At 43.8% G+C, this 14,898-nt stretch overlaps 1 protein-coding gene across 3 annotated transcripts in view; it reads left to right on the top strand.

Annotated features, from left to right (window-relative positions):
* TUBGCP6 (tubulin gamma complex component 6) overlaps positions 1 to 14,898 on the top strand; it is a 518,646-nt gene that overhangs the window by 45,012 nt on the left and 458,736 nt on the right. For all 3 annotated transcript variants that reach the window (XM_069229637.1, XM_069229636.1, XM_069229638.1), the window contains exon 3: positions 2,799 to 2,962. In XM_069229637.1, coding sequence (XP_069085738.1) covers positions 2,799 to 2,962 — 164 coding nt within the window. The remainder of the gene's footprint in view (positions 1 to 2,798; positions 2,963 to 14,898) is intronic.

Below are 14,898 nucleotides of genomic sequence, written 5' to 3'. Positions count from 1 at the left end.
AGTTTTGGGGTTATCCGTCAAGCACGGGCTGAGGAAAAGGGTAGGGGTCAGCAAAAGTGCATTTCCCATGTTAATTCCCATAGAGGTTTTAGACACGATTACAGCCCGAACCACTGGACGGAATTACACGAAATTTGCCTGAAAGATACCACTTCGTCCAGAAATCACAGTTTTTTAATAGTTTTCGAGATTTTAAAGAAAATCCAAATTTGTATATCTAGGTGCACAAATAATTAGCAAATTCTCTATCTCATGCAGAGTTCGGATTGGATGCCAACACTTCAAACAGGAAGTGTTGGCAGCCATTTTAGGACTCTGACTCAGCCGAGTCCCAAACAAAAACATAAAGAATATAGAAAAGGGGAGTGGTTATAAATACCCTGATCCTGAAGCCTCTGTCCTGGTGTCCCCCTGGGACCTCCCCAAGGCAAAAAAGCATTTTTGAAAAATGTTTGCTGCACATTTGCAGCGAAAAATCAGAAAGAAGACAAGTGCAGGCTCCCGCACTTGTTTTCAAAGAAAGCCCTCGGGTTAGCCAGCTCCTTTGGGCATACGCTAATATATATTAAAAAAAGAGGGTGTGTACGGGGCCTTCCTGCTTTGACTCTGAAGAGCCACAGGGACCACCACCTCCCTGGGGCTTAATCATTATTTTGCAGGGGGGGCACGCGACTCCCCACCCCCTTCCTTGGGTCCTAAGGAACCTCATGGATCACCACCAACCCTCCTGGGCTTTATTTCAGTGGACTACATGGTACACCCCCCCCCCCAATACCCACCCTCTTACCCTGCCCCCCCCCCCAACCCCTGGCTGATGACAGCCGCAGGTACCACCGTGCACAACAAAGAAGGGGGGCTGTAACCCCCCCCCTTCTTTGGCCTTTTATGGCCCTGAGGACCGCCACCCCCAGGTCCGGCTCCTGCTTTTGCCGGAGGCCCGCCCTTGTGAGATACCTGTTTACTTTAGTGTGAAAACTGCACCTGCTTGCTGGGAGCTGAGTTCTCATTTGTTTCCCGATGAGCTGGCTGGGACCGAAGGGCCTTGAGGCTCCCCTGCAGTTCCCATCATGATTAAGTGGGGTGCCCTGGGTGGGGCCAAGGTACTCAGCATGACATGGCCAGGCCCCAGGGAATGGGGTCAAAATCGGCCCGGGAAGGGGGGGGAACGTGTGCCTTATTTGGCTGCAAAGAGGTGGTGGTCCCTGGGGCATCATTACGCCTTAGGGGGGGGGTCTGGGCGCCCCCACTCCATTAATTATATAAAACCCAAGGGAGTTGTTGGTCCCTGGGGCATTTGGAACCCACTGGAGGGGGGGGTCTGTGCGGCCCCCTCCCTTTTTTAAATAAAGCCCCAGAGAGGTGGTGGTCCCTGGGCAAAAAAGAGCCCTGGAACGGGGGCCTCTTGCGCCCCCTCCTTTTATTTTATATATTTGTTTATTGTTTTTTGGACCTGGCCCACCTGGGGGCTTATTTGTATACAAGCATGGAGACCGCGTTTGTTTTAAAAAAAAATGTATTTATTAAAAAATATATATTATTACTTTTGTTGCGCATTTGCAGCCCTGCGGGCAACCCCCGTCACACATGGCCGAAGATAATGCGTGGTGCGAGGTTGGGTGCTTGTAGGGGGTTGGCCGCAGGGCCTGGCTGCAGGCCAGGCCAGGCCCTGAGGCAACCCCTGTTGCACACGGCCAAAGGCCATGCGCTGCTCAGGGTTGGGTGTATATAGGTATAGGCTGCATGTTGGATTAACGTAGAGTAATTAAAATGACTTAACTTTAAAAAAAATATAAATTCTTTGGGAAAAAAACAAAGCTTATAGAGATTTTATTGTTAGGTAATAGATTTTTTTAAAAATTGTAATTCAGTTAATAAAAACACAAAGGTTACAGGAACATTAATTATAGTTAGGTTCTGAATTTACACACATAAAACCATAGAAATTCAGCATTTATAGTTATTGTTATATGAATTAACTGTAACTTGTGCCCTCACCATGCACTCTTAATTACCCCACATTTTACACCACTCATGACATCTTTCATTACATCATTGATATTATCAATGTAATATTTGCAATAAAATTAATGAGGGGAAAACTGTGCATGGCTTGAGTTATAGTTATGTTAGGGCATGAATTATAGCTACTTCAGATAACCATAACTGTAACTGCTGAATTTCTTAGTTTTTTTGCATGTACATTGAGATCCTAAATATAATGTCCCTGTAAGTAAGTGTAACTGTAAGTGAATTTCTATCGTTTTTTAAATTCTATTTCCTAGCATAACGTCCCTGTAATCTTTATTTTTTCACTGAATACATAGTGTGTGTGTGTGTGTGTATGGTTATATACAAGATTCGTTCATTAAGGATGTCTGTCGATTTAATTAACAGTATAATAATGAAACCACTGCTATGGTTGTAGAGAGGATAAGCCACAGTTTTTGCTGGATTGCTTTTCTGTTCATAAATTTAATGTATGAAAATTATCCCTTGTTGTTGTGTGATAAATTAAGTGTCATTTCATCTCTTCACTTGCCAGGCATGCAAAAGATGCTTCTATAGTTTACTGACCCAAATAAGTGAAAAGTAAATTGGAATTGACAATACTACAGTGAGCATTGTAAGTTGCCCATAGGTTTTTAGTGTAGGCGTCTACACAGTGTAAGCTTACTGAGGCCTTTTCTCTGCTTTATAAAGGGCTTTAATCATTTCTCTTTGAATGTGTTTGGGATGTTACGGTCTTAATTACATTTGCTATTTTATTTTTACAAGCATATTTTTTGTCTCTTACTAAGGTTCCTCAAAGCGTAGACCAATCGGATGATGAAGGATTTCAATCTGCTTCTAATTTAACTCCTGATTCCCAGTCTGAACCCAGTATGACTCCCGATATCGATCTGTGGGATGCTTTGCTTACGTTTGGGCACAGCAAGCGGCGGTGTTGGGAGAGAATTGGATGGTAAGTTGCCTCGATTACAAGTGTGATGAACTTCTAGGGATTTAAAAGTAAATGATCAGGCATCCTAAATTCTGACCTTCTGTCAGACTTGATGTCTTTCCTGATTTGTTACTGCAGAATGGCCATGCCCATATCTAATGGCTTGACGGCAGCCATCAAGCTTTGATATTTTTTTTCGGCTTTGTTTTATGCAACCACTTTGATAAAGCACTCTTTTCAGGGGAAACAAAGAGACATTTGAAAAAATAATCCATGTCTTATTGGTAAAATTGTATAAAATAGTTTGAGTAAATGTATATTTGCTACATATCACAACATCTTGAATGTATCAGATTCTCTCAATAACCCAGCAGAGCACAGCAGTTCCACTGAACTCATAACATTCGAGTAAACAAAATGTCAAAGTTATGCTTCAGTTGTTGTGTACTATTTGCAAGCAATTCCCAATCTACTTTACCTGTTGCAGATTTGTTTGTGAATTAAGATGTACATGTTTTTCCCTTCTTCATTGCAACCTCATTGTCAACAGGGCCATGCAATGGAACCTATCTTGGAGTATGAATTGTAGGAACAAAGACCCTATTTCTCCATGCGTGCCTCTGTTTTTGGACACAGCCCAAGGGCAATGTAATGCAGAGTTGTGGGGACAAATGTCTTCTGGATTACTTTACAAAGCTTGCAGCCTTGTGCTGCTGTCTTTCTAGACAGTCTTTTTTCCCTAATAACCCCTACCACCCCCAATCTCAACAGTGATAGTCACCCACTTAATGTGATCTTGGGTGTGTTGATTGAAGCAGAGGACGGTGATTTGTAGTCTGTGGTGAGGAAAGGCCTCCACCCTGTGATGGGATACTTATTTCACAGTTTCTGTATGTATGGTTGTCACTGGGCAGTAGTTATATTTAGGATTGTTTTTCTATAGGAAAAAACATTTTTTGTTTTGCTTGTAACTTTGGCACTGTTTGAATCTTCACAAAACTTAAAAAATAAAAATAAACTTCTGTCTTGGAAGATTTCAGGGTGATCTGCAAGCGGGCCCGAGAAAAAGCATGGGACCCAAAATGCATTTTCACCATTCATATTTAAGTAGGAACCTTTGACACAAATAAAGTCCAAACAGCTGTTTAGATTTACACATAATTTGGCAGAAAAGTAGAGCTTGGTCCAGAAAGAGTGCTTTTTTCCTTTTGTGGCCATAGGGCCTCCATTCTCTGTGGCCTATTTCATTTCTAGGTGGATACCACATCATTGATAACATCATTGCAACTGAAATGACTAAATTGATGACAACACTGTGCATTGGCGGGGCGCGAGTACAGTTAATGTGTGTGCACGTAACTGTGTACGTTATATATACACCATGTGATTAAGACCTGAAAGGGTTGAAACGCATAATGTTGGATACTTTCCGATATTTGCTGAAAATGTAAATGTTTTTTGCCAGACTCTTGGATGGTGGGCACATTTTTATTTTTACTTTGTAATGAAACTTAATCAGTGTGCTGTAAGGATGTTTGCAGTGTATCATGCTGTACTTTAAAAAACACAATTATGTGCTGGTGGTGCAGCCACCAACCAACTACCTGACGCACTTTCTGCGACCTCATGGGTTCACTCCTTGTTCACAAATTCACCAACTTAGAAGACATCAGTTAAACAGCTTATTATGCCTTCATTTGTTTATTCCTCGATGTGACTCTTTTCCACAATTTATTCTCATTGTAAAAATTATCACTCCTAGCATATGTGCTGGTGTTAATATTGCATCATCTAATGTATTTGAAACCGGAGCATTGTGACTCCATTTTTCAAACCCAATGCATATCCTGTCATAGACCCTCCATCAGGGATTTTTAGGAATAAACATAAAGCAAAATATATATAGGTTGCACCATACAGCTTAAGTACACATAACTCCTTCTGTCAAACCAGAAGTGAATCTGTGCCATTACTGAAAGATGCAAAAAACTGCAAAGAACAGGAAAAAGTAAAAACAGTTAAACCCCCAGACCTATTTATGTTGCATGTTCGTTGCCAAAAAGTAACCTGCATGCAAACCGTTGTGAGCAACGGTGACTTTTAGGTGTGCTTCAACTCAAATAATCCTGTGCCAGGGTTGAATTGCAGACTTAAATATGATCACCAAATTGTGCATGGTGGCTGGAAACATGCTTCCTTCAAGGTGAAAATTAAAGTGAAATGCTCAAAATGTTATGCCTGATTGCGTGCATTAGCCAATGAAGCCTATAAGGCTATTGTTCCATACCGATCAAAATGCTCAGTGTGCTCACTGATCGTGTGCTGAGCTAAAATACTGCCAGTGACTATATCACCCACTGCCTCACAGCTAGAGGAACCATCCCGACATGTGGACTTACATGCTCTTCGCCTTGCCCTAACGTCCCAGTAACCTTTGGTTTTCTTAGTGAATGTCTGTTTTTGTTTAACATAAAGTAATATATAATCACCATAAGTTAATACAACCACCTCTGTGCACAGCCTTTGACCGTGTACGGCAGGGGTTGGCCTCCGCATTCACCCAACCTCATGCTGCGCACAGGCTCTGATCGTGCGCAACATTGATTTCGTACATGAAGGAATGTATTTTCTTTTTTTCTGTATGCTTTTGATCTGCAGATTTATTGCATAATTACACTGGGGGTCGCACTGAGCCACCCAGTGGATCTGCGGTTCGGCCGAAAAAAAAAAAAAAAAAGGGCTATTTTTTGCCCATGAGGTGGTCATTGAGAGACCCATTTGTGTGTCCTAGGGGTTCAGGAAACGTGCATCCTGACCCCTTATGTGTTTTCCCCTTTTTTTCCCCCTCCCCTGTCCCAAGCAAGAAATAAAATACCAGCTGTAACTTTCCTGTCAGGTTGCAGCCAGCCAATCAGAGCCTTACTTTTCCCTGGGATCTGTGGATTCCCTGTGGGTGGATATGCGAAGGATCTGTGTCCCTAAATATACAAATTTTGTTTTCCTTTAATAACCCCAGAACTACTGAACAGATTTTGACCAAATTACAAAAAGCACACTTTCTGGGCCAAGATCTACCTTTCTGCCAAGTTTGGTGTAATTCCATCCAACGGTTTGGGCTGTAGTCATGTCTAAAATCCCTATGGGAAATTGCATGGGGAAAATATGTTTTGGGTGCCAGCGCCCCCTCCCCCATATCCTCGCCCCCGCTTAACAAATCACTCCGAAACTTTCCAAACCGCAGCAAAAGGGAGTGCTAAACTAGTTTTGAAAATTACCTGAAGATTCATCAAAAGGTGCCTAAGTTATAGGCAAAATAAAAAATTATTTTCCTATGGAAACTAGGTCCTGACTATACCTACCCACTGGTTAATGCCAGTAGATAATCTCTCTCTCTCTCTCTCTATATATATATATATATATATATATATATAAAGTGGCAGTGTATGTATAGTTAGGTCAGACTTTTCATAAGAAGAGAGATTTTTATTTTGCTAATATTTGTGGGGCTGTTTAACGAAGCTTTCTAAAAAAAACAAAATAATCGCCTCTGCTTCTACCTTGAAAGTTTTGGGGTGATCTGTCAATCGGGGGCAAGAGAAAAGGGGGCAGGGAAGTTCCAAAACATGTTTTCCCCATGCAGATTCTCATAGCAATTTTAGTATATGTTTTAGAAGTTGCAGAGTAGAATTACACAAAATTTGGCAGAAAGCTAGATCTTTATTGGGGAAACATTCTGTTTCATTATTTGGTGTAAAACTGCTTAGTGGACTTTGAGGAATTAAAGTTGAAACGTTACGATATCTTCACTGTTGGTGTTCTGGGAGTCCTGGGCTACTCCTGTGGTACTGAAAATTTTAAAAATAGAGTAAAATGATTTGCTAAGGGTAATTTTTCCCTGTTGGCTGTCTCAGTACTGCAGGACCACTCCTCGTCACATGGTACCAAGTGATCAAGTTATCAGTGTTTGCTGCAACACAAACAGAGATGTTAAATCATTACAGGGCACGGGGACTCTGGTGCCAATAAAAGTTACCTAAGTGGCAAAAACAATACTAACAAAAATAAAAGAATAACTATGCAGCTCAGGTTTCTTTTAGAAAATACATTAAAATAATTCAAACAATTACCTCACGCTAAATTATGACATTTAACGCATTGCAGCACCTTTTCTTTCACATCCAACAGGGTAAAACTTTGGCAGTGCTGCGAAGAAAATCAGATTGTCTGTCTCTCCACAAAATGTTTGTGAACCGTTAATGGGTGTCCATCATGGGATCTTCCCTGACAATAAAGACCGACTTCTTTCACTTGTATGCAGAATAATTTATATTGGATTCACCTCACTTATTAAAATATTTTTTTGGTTAAGTGGATGCCCTATCTATTAAGTATAATCAATAAGAATTGACGATAATGCCGAGCTGCATCCCTTGAAAGTTTTATTGTCTCACTGTCTTCCAGTTTTTTATTTTTTTTAAGAAATGTAAATTGCTTGAGCGACTGAGGTAACCATTCATGAGAAGTCTTGTATTGATGAAGTGACAAGTGCATAAAGGGGGTGATGTCTTTTGTTGGGTCTCAGTACAATGATTCCATGTGATCCGTCTGTGTCTGGATTCTTTTCTCTATAGTTACCCAAATGTTTTTGTGGTGGCAGGCAGGTATATATATATATATATATATATATATATATATATATATATATATATATATATATATATTTTTTTTACAGCTTGACATTTGTGGGCTATGTAGTAAGAAGTCATGTGCTACATCCGAAGGTCGCCTGCTGAGGTTCCAGCATGTAATTTCATGAATTTTCACCTCAGTGTGGCAGATTCCAAGACAGATGGTTTAGTTGTATCTTCCAGTGATTCTAGGGTACAATAGGGTTCTTCTATTGGTGACATACTAAACACATATTTAAATCATGGTGCTGTAGTTGTTGTCTTCACCACCTGCACTCCTCCTCATAAAGAATGATTTGGGTGCGATCATCTGAGGACGTTTGCAGACATTTTCTGCATTACTAAATGCATCCCGTCCTTCACCTCTAGATTCACCAGTAATTCTGAATATTTTAAATGAGGTCTACTTCTAACCCTAACAAAACTGTGCACTTCGCAAGGCTGTGGGACGACCATGTTTATCCTAGCAATGGTTGCTTAGGTCATACCAATAACGTCCCAACCGGTATCAGCCTGTGTAGGAAAATGACTCCCTGTTGCAGTTACCCCCCCACTTTTTGTCTGATATTGGTGCTGACTTGACTGAGAAGTGTGCTGGGACCCTGCTAACCAGGCCCCAGTACCAGTGTTCTTTCACTAAAAATGAACCATTGTTTCCACAATTGGCACTCCTGTGGCACACAGATAAGTTCCTTGTAAAAAGGTACCCGTGGTACCAAGAGCCCTATGACCAGGGACGGTCTCTAAGGGCTGCAGCATGTGTTGTGCCACCCTTAGGGACCCCTCACCTAACACATGCACAATGCCATTGCAGATTGTGTGTGTTGGTGGGGAGAAAAAGGCAAAGTCGACAGGGCATCCCCCTCAGGATGCCATGCACACGAAATACTGCCTGTGGCATAGGTAAGTCACCCCTCTATCAGGCCTTACAACCCTAAGGAGGGTGCACTATACCACAGGTCAGGGCATAGCTGCATGAGCAATATGCCCCTACAGTATCTAAGTCTATTCTTAGACATTGTAAGTACAGTATGGCCATATTAAGTATATGGTCTGGGAGTTTGTCAAAAACGAACTCCACAGCTCCATAATGGCAACACTGAATACTGGGAAGTTTGGTATCAAACTCTCAGAATAATAAACCCACACTGATGCCAGTGTTAGATTTATTAAAAAATGCACACAGAGGGCATCTTAGAGATGCCCCCTGTATTTAACCCAATCCTTCAGTGCAGGGCTGACCGGTCTGTGCCAGCCTGCTGCTGAGAGATGAGTTTCTGACCCCCTGGGGTTAGAGCCTTTGTGCTCTCTGAGGCCAGAAACAAAGCCTGCACTGGGTGGAGATGTTTAACACCTCCCCCCTGCCGGAACTATAACACCTAGCAGTGAGCCTCAAAGGCTCAAGCTTTGTGTTACAATGCCCCAGGCCACTCGAGCTAGTGGAGATGCCCGCCCCCTGGACACAGCCTCCACTTTTAGCAGCAAGTCCAGTGGAGATAATGAGAAAAACAAGGAGTCACCCACCAGTCAGGACAGCCCATAAGGTGTCCTGAGCTGAGGTGACCCCTGCCTTTAAAAATCCTCCATCTTGATTTTGGAGGATTCCCCCAATAGGAATAGGGATGTGCCCCGCTCCCCTCAGGGAGGAGGCACAAGGAGGGTGTAGTCACCCTCAAGGACAGTAGCCATTGGCTACTGCCCCCAGACCTAAACACACCCCTGAATTGAGTATTTAGGGGCGACCCTGAACCCAGGAAATCAGATTCCTGCAACCTGAAGAAACAAGAAGGACTGCTGACCTACAAGCCTGCAGAGAAGGAGGAACACAACACCTGCTTTGGCCCCAGCCCTAGCAGCCTGTCTCCAACTCCAAAAACCTGCAACCAGCGACGCATCTGACAGGGACCAGCGACATCTGAAGCCTCAGAGGACTGCCCTGGACTAAAGGAACAAGAAACTCCTGTGAGCAGCAGCACTGCTCAAAACCAGCTACTTGTTTGCAACAAAGAAGCAACTTCCAAAGCCTGCACGTTTGACGCTGGAAGCGTGAGACTTCTCACTCTGCACCCGACGCCCCCGGCTCGAGATCCAGAGAACCAACACCTAAGGTAGGACTCCCTGGCGACTGCTAGCCCGTGAGTAACCAGAGACGACCCCCCTGAGCCCCCACAGCGACGCCTGCAGAGAGAATCCAGAGGCTACCCCTGACCGTGACTGCCTGTAACAAGGGACCCGACGCCTGGAACCAGCACTGCACCTGCAGCCCCCAGGGCCTGAAGGAACCGAACCTAAGCGCAGGAGTGACCCCCCAGACGACCCTCTGCCTAGCCCAGGTGGTGGCTGTCCCGAGAAGCCCCCCGTGCCTGCCTACACTCCTAGAGTGACCCCTGGTACCTCCATTGTTTTCTACCTGAAACCCAACGCCTGTTTTGCACACTGCACCTGGCTGCCCCTGTGCCGCTGAGGGTGTGATTTGTGTGCCTACTTGGGTCCCCCCCCCCAGTGCTCTACAAAACCCCCCTGGTGTGCCCCCTGAGGACCAGGTACTTACCTGCTGGCAGACTGGAACCGGAGCACCCCTGTTCTCCGTAGGTGCCTATGTGTTTTGGGCACCTCTTTGACTTCTGTACCTGACCAGCCCTGAGCTGCTGGTGTGGTAACTTTGGGGTTGCCTTGAAACCCCAACGGTGGGCTGCCTATGCCCCAGGACTGAGACTTATATGTGTTTTACTTACCTCCGAATCTAACCTTTACTTACTTCCCCCAGGAACTGTTGATTTTTGCACTGTGTCCACTTTGAAAATAGCTTATTGCCATTTTTGCAAAGACTGTATATGATATTGCTTTTATTCAAAGTTCCTAAAGTATCTAAGTGAAGTACCTTACAGTTAAAGTGTTAACTGTAAATCTTGAACCTGTGGTTCTTAAAATAAACTAAGAAAATATATTTTTCAATATAAAAAAATGTTGGTCTGGAGTAAGGTTTTGAGTGTGTGTTCCTCATTTATTGCCTGTGTGTGTACAACAAATGATTAACACTACCCTCTGATAAGACTACTGATTGAACACACTACCACAAAATAGAGCATTAGAATTATCTACTTTTGCCACTATCTTACCTCTAAGGGGAACCCTTGGACTCTGTGTACACTATTTCTTACTTCGAAATAGTATATACAGAGCCAACTTCCTACAGGCTGTAACATGACAATGACACCCGTTGCCCCCAGCTCCCCTCCATTGCCACTTTCCATATCTGGCGCTAATGCTCTCAAGATCAAATACCCCCCAAATCTTTAAAAAAAACACAGTGAAAAACCTGAAACACAGGACCTTGAGAGACATCCTGGAAACCCTCTTTTCAGACCAATACCATTGCTAATACAAAGGCTTCCTTAAAACCAACCTCCTCTTCACATACAACACTGACCTATTTATCAGGTCCTTATGCAATTTTGTGTCCATCCTCATCTGTCTGTAATATCCTGTTTGAATGCAAATTCAAATGCTTTTCCTTCTATGACCTCTTAGATAACCTTTCTGTATCCATCAACAACAACTGGAAAATCATGTTCCGAGCCAACGATGCAATCCTGGCCATGATCAACTTTATTTATGTCCCCCTCAGGCCCCCGGATGATCTTCTATGCTCCCTATCTCAGTCCATCCATATCACCCCTCACCCATTCTCCTCTTCTGGTCCACCCAGATAACACCTCTCATCCCAGAATCTTCTACAGTCAGATATGCCCCCCAACTCATGGCTCACCACCAACACCAGACCTTGAACATCCTTCCCACAGACCATATTTGCACCGTTTCTCTCCAGCCTTCCTCAAACCATTATTTTCCCTTCCAGTTGCTGCCACCACCCCCTTTTCTCTGCCCCACAGTTGACCCACATGTTTCTCCTTCTCTCTACCTTTAACACCCTCTGCTCTAACATCTCCCAACACCAGTTGCAAAAAAACAGAGCCTCCCCCAACCTGCATCTGAACCCTTCAAAGTCCATATCTGACAACCCACTCCAATCCTCCCACAATTGCTGAACATAACTGGCCTCTGTTCAACAAGCACCTTTCCTCGCTCTCGCACCTCTCTCGAAGAATGGGCATCCTCACATTGGCTCTATTCTATCTATGTGACTCTCCTCTTGTCACCTCTCCCCTTAACCTCCTTTGCAGACCCTTCCCCCGCATTCTTCCAGCATACCGTGAGACAGCCTCCTACCCAGACCCAATAGGACACAATCACCCCTAGACTTCTCAGACCTACTCTATCTCCTAGAGAGTTACAGAGCTTCCAGTTCTGCTACCCCCTCCTATCTTCTCCCAGGGGGCTGCGGCTGGCCGATGTCCACTATCATCTCTGAGCGCATTCAAACTCACACACACCATCCCAGTGCACAATCATCCCCTCTTAACTTGATACAAAATCCAACTTCCCTTAACAGCCAAGTCAGAAAGACAACAGCTTCTCCCTGAACTGCATACTGTAGGACTGTCAGTTGGGGCAGTCAAACACTGTCTAGAAATATCAGACTTAATTCCCAGCTCATAATGTTGACATCCTGATCCTCACAGACATGTGGCTCAGTGTCTCATCCAACCACGTTTTAGACCTTCTACTTCCTCCCAATGACTTAATTTTGCATTGCAACCTTTAAAATAGACACAGTGGAGGTCTCACCGTCATTCACAGAAAATCCCTGAGATACAGGACCATTCCACTGACTCATTTTCAGTCTTTCAAGTGCATGTCAGAATTATTAACATCCACTACCTCCATCCTCAGACTTAATGTCATTTACCATCCACCAGGTCAAAACAACACATTCATCGAGGAATGCTTGGATGTCTTCACCTCTCAACTTATCAGCTTGGACAACAATATCTTCCTTGGTGACTTCAGCATCCACTGGTGAGGCATGGGCAACAGTTATGCGGACATGTGTACCTCTTTTCTCATTGCCTATGATCTCCAACAACAGTGCCATAAACCAACACATCACAAAGGAGCCATTCTTGATCCGATAAGCTCCAGTTCCCCCAACCTAAAGATGTATGACCCCATCCCAGTCGACTGATCTGACCACATGCAGATCCCATTCTCCCTATCCGACTCTAATACCAAAATTTATGAGCAACCCAAGAAATAAAAATATGGTTCGGGGATCCATCCATCCTTGACACAGAAGCCATGACCATCATGTACCTTCCCACAATTATTTCCATTACACCTAATCTTTATATTAACGAGGCCTCCAACAAGTACAACTCCTGCATGGAATCCCATGACAAATGTGCACCCCTGAAATGCAAATTATCCAGACCAAGACCCGCTAGACACTGGTTCTCAAAAATACTTTCCTTAGAACAAAAGCTTATCTCAAAATGTGAGAAGGAATGAAGACAAGTGCGATCTTACCTGAATATAACTAAGCTCTTCACAAAGCAAGAAAAAAGTACAAAGACTGCATCCGCAGAGCCAAACCCTCCCACGTCAGAGCCTTTATGAATTCTGGAAAGAATAGACCGAAGCGCCTGTTCAAGGTCTTTGCACAGACTACAGTCCCCTCCACGACTTCAGCTCCTAAGTCATTCATGGCTTGCTGCCACTACTTTGTGGATTTCTTTGATAAAAAAGTTAGAGACATCCATATCTCGCTACCCACCAACAACTCCCTAGAAACGGTTGAGATTCTACCAAGCAAGGTGATACAATCATGGTCATCTTTTTTCCCAGTTTCTAAACAGGACCTACAATGAACAATCGCCAAAGTAAAACCCTCAAACCACCTTCATGACACCATTCCAGGTTCTATCAGCAAACAATAGCACACACTTACTCCCCACATAGACCACCATGGTCAGCTCCTCTCTCAAACAGGGCTTTTTTCCAAAATGACTTAAGGTGGGTCAAATCTCTCCTCTCTTGAAGAAACAACCTCTGGATCCAGAGAACTTGAACAACTACAGCCCAGTCTCCACACACTCATGTTTAGACAAAGTCTTTGAATTTTGCGTAGTGTCCCAACTCTCTTCACACATTTGAACAAGCAACCTTCTAGACACTCTCCAGTCAGGTTTCCATCAGGGTCAAGGTACAGATCCTGTGATCCTCCAAATAGTCGGTGACTCCCTTGGAATCATCGACTCCAGTAACTCCTGCCTCTTTGTCCTGGATTTATCCACTGAATTAGAAACTGTCAACCATCCGGACCGCCTTCATACTCTGGAACAACGCATGGGATGTGGAGACAGTCCTCAACTGGTTCTCTTCATACCTAATCAACCGTTCTCAAATTATGAAAATGGACAACTCCTTCTCAAGACCAGTCAGCGTTCGCCAAGGGGTCCCTCAAGAGTCGATCCTCTCCCCAACCTTCTTTAACCTTTACCTAGAATCACTGTGTGAGATTCTCAGAAACTCTGGGTTTCTCTTTCATCTTTGTGCTGACAACACCCAAATACACATAAAAATCTCATCCCCAGACGACGTTGATCTGCTTTCAGAAAAACTCTTAAAGATTAAAACCTGGATGTCCAACCACCATTTAAAGCTTAACTGAACTAAAACAGAATTTCTTTTGATCTCACCTTTGAAAGCAAAAACTCCAGTACAAGACTGGATGGCCAACCTCCCTGAATTGGATGGCTGCCCTGCCATTGTCCAGAGTGCTGCATCACTTGGCATCACCCTTTATAATCATCTCAATCTTCACAGCCACGGCCATCAGCACACAACACCAACTTAGGCAGCTTTGGGGCATCGGACTGTTGATTCTGGAACAAGACCAAAAAACAGTAGTGTAGTCTCTCGTTCTCTCCAGACTAGAATGTGGAATTGGCCTTCTCTCAGGTATTCCAAAAGTTCCCCTAGGCCCACTGAGAGCAGCACTGCATGCTGCTGCACGCTTCGTTTTAGGACTCAAGATATTTGACCACATTTCCTCTGGCCTGCTAACTCTCCAGTGCTTACCATTGAAGTGCAGGCCCAATTCAAAACAGCTTACATTACCCACAGGGCGCTGCACTCCTTTTCTTGGTTCTATCTAAATGAGACATTGAAAATCTATGGCGCAAATATGGATTCCAGAAATGCTCAATCCCTTCACCTGGAAGCCCCACCTTCAGTCGAGAACGATACTTCAACCATTCTTTGTCTGGTAGTGCCCCTAGAATCTAGAATTCTCTGCCTCCCTCCCTCTACCCAACCACCTGCCTAGTCACCTTCAGAAAATACCTCAAGCTACCCCTATTTGACAGA

The sequence above is a fragment of the Pleurodeles waltl genome, chromosome 4_1 (genome assembly GCF_031143425.1).
Source record: "Pleurodeles waltl isolate 20211129_DDA chromosome 4_1, aPleWal1.hap1.20221129, whole genome shotgun sequence".
NCBI classification, from domain to species: domain Eukaryota; kingdom Metazoa; phylum Chordata; class Amphibia; order Caudata; family Salamandridae; genus Pleurodeles; species Pleurodeles waltl.
Note: the sequence above shows the minus strand (reverse complement) of the source record. Positions and strands in the feature narration are given on the sequence as shown.